The sequence below is a fragment of the Nematolebias whitei genome, chromosome 19 (assembly GCF_014905685.2).
Source record: "Nematolebias whitei isolate Nwh7 chromosome 19, NemWhi1, whole genome shotgun sequence".
Taxonomy (NCBI): domain Eukaryota; kingdom Metazoa; phylum Chordata; class Actinopteri; order Cyprinodontiformes; family Rivulidae; genus Nematolebias; species Nematolebias whitei.
In genome coordinates, this window is record NC_056516.1 from 20,665,281 (window position 1) to 20,671,684 (window position 6,404).

At 42.5% G+C, this 6,404-nt stretch overlaps 3 protein-coding genes across 3 annotated transcripts in view; 2 read left to right on the forward strand and 1 right to left on the reverse strand.

Annotated features, from left to right (window-relative positions):
• The window catches only part of LOC119426102 (calcineurin subunit B-like), a 67,601-nt gene extending 67,071 nt beyond the window's left edge, over positions 1-530 (forward strand). The window contains 2 exon segments of the mRNA XM_037693661.1: positions 121-262; positions 339-530. Coding sequence (XP_037549589.1) covers positions 121-262; positions 339-530 — 334 coding nt within the window.
• A 100-nt stretch (positions 531-630) lies between these two features.
• On the reverse strand, positions 631-2,347 carry rbm48 (RNA binding motif protein 48). Its single transcript, XM_037692784.1, has 5 exons — positions 2,204-2,347; positions 1,905-2,095; positions 1,667-1,812; positions 838-1,379; positions 631-761 (listed from the first exon to the last, which is right to left on the reverse strand). Exons 1-5 carry the CDS (start codon positions 2,330-2,332, stop codon positions 699-701), a joined length of 1,071 nt encoding a protein of 356 aa, XP_037548712.1. The 5' UTR covers positions 2,333-2,347; the 3' UTR covers positions 631-698.
• A 151-nt stretch (positions 2,348-2,498) lies between these two features.
• Positions 2,499-6,404, forward strand: part of pex1 (peroxisomal biogenesis factor 1) — a 6,689-nt gene continuing 2,783 nt past the window's right edge. Inside the window, exons 1-10 of the mRNA XM_037693662.1 lie at positions 2,499-2,681; positions 3,063-3,209; positions 3,305-3,388; positions 3,625-3,739; positions 3,974-4,641; positions 4,732-4,851; positions 4,927-5,047; positions 5,157-5,263; positions 5,380-5,465; positions 5,543-5,675. Of these exons, the coding sequence (XP_037549590.1) occupies positions 2,574-2,681; positions 3,063-3,209; positions 3,305-3,388; positions 3,625-3,739; positions 3,974-4,641; positions 4,732-4,851; positions 4,927-5,047; positions 5,157-5,263; positions 5,380-5,465; positions 5,543-5,675 (1,689 nt within the window). The 5' untranslated portion in view covers positions 2,499-2,573. The remainder of the gene's footprint in view (positions 2,682-3,062; positions 3,210-3,304; positions 3,389-3,624; positions 3,740-3,973; positions 4,642-4,731; positions 4,852-4,926; positions 5,048-5,156; positions 5,264-5,379; positions 5,466-5,542; positions 5,676-6,404) is intronic.

Genomic DNA, 6,404 nt, shown 5'->3' on the forward strand with positions numbered 1-6,404 from the left:
CACACACACACACACACACACACACACACACACACACACACACACACGTACAAAAACAAACCCAAAGTGACAGACTTTTCCAGTGAATAATCGCTTCTATTTTTGCATCATCTCAAACAGCTTTTGTGTGTATGACTTGAACCAGTTCATCTCCTGAGAAGAGATGTTTCACACGCTGAAGGACAGCCTCTTGAGACTGCCCACAGAGGACGACCCCGACGATGGAGTCAAAGACCTGGTGGAAATCACAGTGAGGAGGACGGTAAGAGAGCTGCAGGATTTCAGCTTTTTCATGAAAAAGCAAAATAACTTATTTGTTGCTTCCTTGCTCAACGCAGGACGCTGATCATGACGGCCTGGTGTCTGTAGAGGAATTTGAAGCTGCAGTAAAAAAGGAGGACTTGCTGATGGAGGCCTTTGGACCCTGCCTTCCCAATGCTTTGGTAATCACAAATAAAAGCCTGCTCTTATTTTTAATTTCCAAGTCACAAACTCTCGGTCTTATCTTTTCTTATCTTCCAGAGTATTGAGAAGTTCGAGCAGCAGGTTTTCAGGAGCAACTAGAACAATGATGTGAACATGTCATGTCTTAGCTTCCCAGTTTTCAAACGAACATTTGTCCTGGTTTATATTTTGTCACACTAAATAAAATAAAACAGATCTTTTCCTCAAGTCAGTCATCACCACATCCGTCTGGATCATATTCGACGACGTGGTTTGATCTTCTTCTCTACAGGTTTGAGATCTGAAACCGATTCCACCTGAGAAAGTTGACAAAGTTAAACATTTTGCCTTGCAGCACGATACAATTTAAGAATGTTATAAACAAGTGACTACCTGCTTCAGTGTGCTCCTGATCAGGCTGACAGTTGTGTTCAATGAGTCATCCTCCATGTCCAGTTTCGCTGATTCTGGTAGTTTCGGTCCAATTAAAGGTTCATTTCCTCCGGAAACATTTGCACAGTGCTCTGCAGCTGCTTCCATTCTGCGTTTCCTCCTCTCCAAATGTGTGGTCCTCGGCAGAAAGCTGAACTCAGAAGCTTGATTTGAGTTCGGGCTGTGTTTTGTACCTTGGCCTCTGCTGGAGGAGGACGGGTTGGTGCGTAAAGTGTCTACTGGTGGCTGTTTGACGTTAGTAACAGCATTATGTAAAGTCCCCATGTTGTCCTCTGTTGGTCCCGTCCCACGCAGAATTTCATGTCTGAAGGAATAATGTTCTCGGGGAGGTAATGGCAGTAGAGGAAAGACTGGATAGTTGCTGTCATTGGAAGTTTCCTCTGTAGTTACATTTTCAGAGGTTTGCTCGTGTCTGGTAACGATTGTGGAGGATGTTTCTGAAGAAAACTCGTTCGCTGCTTCTTTTTCTTTTTTCTCTTTGGCTTCAAGACGACCATAAAAAAAAAAGTGACAGTATCAACAGCCTTCTCTTATAAGACAAGTGAAACAAAATTATATCAAAACAGATTTTAAAGGCAACAAAAACTCCTCTTGTAAATAATGTTATTTTACAAAGTGTGATCTAAATGATGATAATTGAGGTTTAACAGATGGATGGTTCTAACACGTGTTATTCATTCTGCTGGTTCTCAACGTGTCTGTAAAAATGGCAACAGCAAAAAAGTTTTGTTTCTATTTAAGAACAAATACACTTAATGTTGAATTATACCTCTGTTTAGAGCCACTCTCTTTACATAACTCCTCCGGTCTTGTATTTTTAACCTGGTGTCTTCCACAGTCTCATATTCTGGGACATAACAAACATGCAGCACACCACCGTAGAAACTTTTCTCATCCATGTTACGCTTCGCTGCTCTGAAACAGAAAAGTGGGAACAAAACGGTTCAGTAGGATGCCTCGGTTTCAGCAATGTGCTTTGAGTGAATGACGTCACACAGCCCGTGCACCTGGCACTTGTTAGTTTCTGAAACTTGACCAGGTAGACCTCTGTGAACTCCTCAGCAGGGTACTCGTCCAGAGGTCTGTACTCCTCCACGGTGCCGTACAGAGCACACAGCTGGATCAGCTCCGCCATCACACCGATGGCTGGGACTCCCTGAACCATCAGGTAACGGGACTCTAAGTTTATGGTGTACACCTGGCAACACACATGTCAAGCAGCACTTACTTGACATAAATGCAGTTACAACGAAGCTAACTTCAACTTCGGTTTCCACTAATATGAATGGATACATCATATTCATACCTTGACCGCTTTAGCTTTTCTCCCTTCCCTGTATTTTGGTCGAGAAATGCAAATTTTCTTCTGCTCATGATGTTTATAAACCTCAGGGATCTTCCAACAGCCGGAATTATTGTTGACAGAGTCCGCCATGTTTCTGGAACACCATTTCCGGTCGACGGATTTCAAAATAAATGCTTACTGCGTGTGGAATGTATTCTCATTCATTGCGTGCCCGGTCACGAAAGTCTTATTTTGAAACTTGACGATCAACTACTTTGGTCTGGTCTCGTGCTGGCAGATCGCATCGATTGAGCATGGGTTTGTAGCATTTTTGACGTTAGCTAAGCAGCTTTTCTAGCATTTACAGAGCTAGTATGACAACGTGAACATTATGTTTACTAATCAGGGCATCCAGCCTGTAAATGTTGTTTTTAACAACGTAAAAAACTGCTTTCTTTACCTCCCCCCGAAGTTGATATCACACCTTTCCTTAAACGAGGTAAGTTAGCTTAATAAGTGTTTTGTTTTTGAAAAATCTTTTACTTTCTAAAAATGTAGTGCGTTTTTGTGTTTCTTTTCAGTGAGGTTTTATTTTTTGTTAAATGTTACTTTTTAGCATTTAGGCCAAAGTTAATCTTGTCAAAGATGCTCAGCTGGAAATAAATAGTGTTAAAATACATATCAGAGTAAAGCTAAAGAAACATTTCGTCCTTAAGTGTTTTCTATCTATTAATAATTTTATTTTGTTTGCACAGGAAGTAAACATTTATCAAATTAAATTTAAGGAAAGTGCTGCCCTCTGCCAGCTCCTGTGTTGTGTCTTTATCAAGAAAGTCAGAAATTTACTATGAACATTTATTTATTTATTTATTTTTAATAGAACCAGGCTTTGGAGTTGTCCTGGGCCAATGAGTCTCCAGTGTTTCTCAGCTGGGCTCAAAATAGGTCATCCTCCGACCAAGACATTCACAAAGTGGAACTGTGTCGACAGCTGGGAGAACAGCTCGGCTTGAAAGATGGAGAGCAGGTAAAGTGTTTCTTTCTCCTCTCATCCAGTCGCTACAGTCATTATGTGTTGTTTTAAAGGCTGAACAGGTGTTTCCTGGTTGTGTTTCCTGTCAGGGCCTTCTAAGACCGTGTCATCAAGTCTCATCGTTGAACCAGGTGTTTGTGGAGCCTCTGTCAGCTGATGACTGGGAGATCTTGGCGAGTGACATTTAAAACTCACCGTAGGCTTAAAAACAGCAGTCTGGATTAGTTTTTCTGAATTGCCCACCTTTTGATTGATACGCTGCATTTTCAAGCAGGAGTGCTGCATCTTTGTATCCACTGCTTGTTTAACTAATGTGTTTATAAATCAGCATGTCACTGAAGTACTGCATTCTGTATTTCTTTTAATACTGCTGTAGTTTTTCATTTTTTTATGTGACTGGCACTTCCAGGAGCTTCACAGTTCTGCACTGGAGCAGCAACTTCTGGATCAGATCAGGGTGGTTTTCCAGGATGCTGTGTTTCCTGTGTGGGTGGACAATCACACCGTGATCTACATTAGAATAGGTCTGTGTGATGCAGTCTTTTAAATTAGCTTTGCCCTGTTTCAAATTGTCAGATAGTCTTGGAAAGTGCTATTGTAACACTCTGAGGTCGGTCTGTGTTCAAAGTAAGAAACTTCTGTTTCAGTGAGTTATCCACTTCTCAAATAATTCTTAGGCTGATTTGAAATTTATCGATGTTGTTATATCCACAGATTATATTAATAAACGCAGCACGATCTGTTTCAACTCCACACAGCTTCACTCTCCTCGTCTGTGCCCTATGGTCGCCTGGAGCAGTTCACTGAACTTGTGGTGTCTCCGAAGATCCGTGCTGGAACAGGCAACCTTGGTGATTCTCTTGAAAGATTTGGCCACAACCAGCAAAACTCTGATCTCTCCTCCTCTGAGCCCTCGTCACATTCTACCTCCCATATCCCTCAAAGCCAACAGTGGGGTGGTATTGGTGACTTAAAGAGCCTGCTTCGATATCTGATAAAGGGCACTTATGACCCAGTTAAGGGGCAGCCTCCTGTACCCAACATTCCCGTCGTCTTCTCTGATTCGATCCACAGAGTGTGCGGCGCACCGCCCGACTCTCTTTGTTCCATAAACCACATCGCTGCTGGCGTTGTCCACCTTTTTCCTTGGGACCCTCATTTAAATGCAAGTGGAGGTCAGTCTGCAGTGACATATGGCCTTCTCTCCAAAGTTTTATCTCCTAAAGAAGCAAAAGACAAAACTAAGCAGGCCATGGAGAAAAAGAAGGGTGCCAGTGTTGGTAAAGATGGCGCAGCTGTTAAAGGGGGAGAGGAGGTAACGACAGAGGAAGCTGAGGTGGTCAGGGTTGTGTGTCATGTCCCCGAGACGCTGACGGATGAGAGGAGAGGCCACAACAAGGGAGAGATTCATCGTGGAAGAGTGTGGGTGAGTGTGATTTGGTAATCCTCATTAAGTTTTGAGAATTTATGATGTTTTTATTATGGCTTAATCCTCTTATTCCACATGTTTGTTCAGATCCCACAGCCTCTGGCCAGCAAGTTAAAAGTCCAGCCACATTCGACAGTGAGAATTAAACCGGTGAGGTCGACAATCAAAGTAGCCTTGAATATTTCTCTACAGCCTCTAAAACCTTTGGTGAGTGCTGGAGCGCAGAAGGTTTGATTCATCACTTTACTGTATGTATTTACTTTTTTTTTTTTGCCTCTTCAGTCTGAGGAGGACGATGAAGAGATCCAGACTGCTTTCCTCAGCTGGCTGCACACTCAGAGTCACGAACCTCTGGCCTGTCTGACTGCTCGTTCTAGTTCTGTCCTCCTCCACGGCAGCGATGGTGATTCATTTCTTCACTTCTGTTATTTAGGGAAAAATACAGTGCATGCGGTACATTCTTTCAGCTTCAATGGGGCAAAAAAATAATTGTTTTAAATTCCTAAATATAGCAAAGCTGGAGTTAGCTTTGACTGTGCTGAAACCAGAGGCACAGAGCGACCCTCCAGACCAGCTTTTTCTACTGGCACCCACTGTTCTGCAGAAGGAAGACATACAGGTATCGCCTTTTATAAAGTATTTTGTGTACTGAGCTAACGGATTATTTCCTAAACAGTTCTTGTTTTGCAAATCATAGTAAAATGTTGTGTGCAGTAATGAAACCGTCACTTGCAGGTGGACAGACAACCTGTAGCAGAGCCTGAAGTAAAAGCTGAAGATGAAGCGTCCGACCCACAGCTCCCCTCCCTCTGTACACTTGGGTAAGCTTTTACTTCAACGAAGATCTTTCTTGGCATTAATTCCTCTCTGTATTTCTCACTTTGCTGCTTTTCTCTAGTGGGATTGATGAGCATATTAGAACTGGAATGGAGTTTATTTCCTCCAACCTTCTGGGCAGCCCCCTCTCAAGACAGCTTTGTGCAGCTGCTCAGGGACTCCGAGGAGGAGCGCTGCTCATCACCGGGGCTAAGGTAGATCCAACATGGCATTTTAGTCGCCTACATAGAAACACAGGCTTTCTTAAGAATCCTGACAACTGTAGATTTTGGTTTTAGCATCTTTCAGATCTTGATCCATTCATTCATTCTGAGTCAGGTCGTGGGGGCAGCGTCTTAAAGAGGGAGGTCCAGACATCTTTCCTCCTGGCCTCCCAGGCTGTTCAGGAGACATCATTTCTCCAGCGTGTCCTGGTTGTCCCCTGGGGTCTCCTCCCAGTTGGACAAGCCTGTAAAACCTCCTTAGGGAGGTGTCCAGGGGGCATCCTTACCAGCTGCCTGCACCACCTTCACTGGTTTCTCTTGATCTTGTGAGGGAAACGCTCGACACATTTTACAGAAATAAACAGTCACTTAAATGACTTATTAGTCAATTAAATTGTTGCAGTTTAACAAATGCTGAGACTTTTTTTTTTTTTACATCGTTCGTGTAATAGTGACATATTTTTTTATATTTAAATGAAGAAGGCGGGAGTTGAAAAGTACTTGTCTGTGACTGATGGAGGGTTTTCTTTTATTTAAAAGAAGCATCTTAACCTTCCTATCATTCCTGCTTTATAACTTTTCAATTAATATTAGAAATAAAGAAAAACCTTAAAATGTCATTAACTCAATAAGAAACTTTTTTACATTTTTGTGTTGACTTGTCTTCAGATAAAACAGTGCAGTCAAAGGGAGCCACCTGCATGGATTATAAAGAGATGA

Coding starts and splice junctions, on each gene's coding strand:
- rbm48 (XM_037692784.1), bottom strand. CDS start 2,332: ATGGCGGACTCTGTCAACAATAATTCCGGCTGTTGGAAGATCCCTGAG. Junction 2,096..2,203: donor GAAAAGCTAAAGCGGTCAAG/GTATGAATATGA, acceptor GTGTGTTGCCAG/GTGTACACCATAAACTTAGA. Junction 1,813..1,904: donor CAGAAACTAACAAGTGCCAG/GTGCACGGGCTG, acceptor TTTCTGTTTCAG/AGCAGCGAAGCGTAACATGG.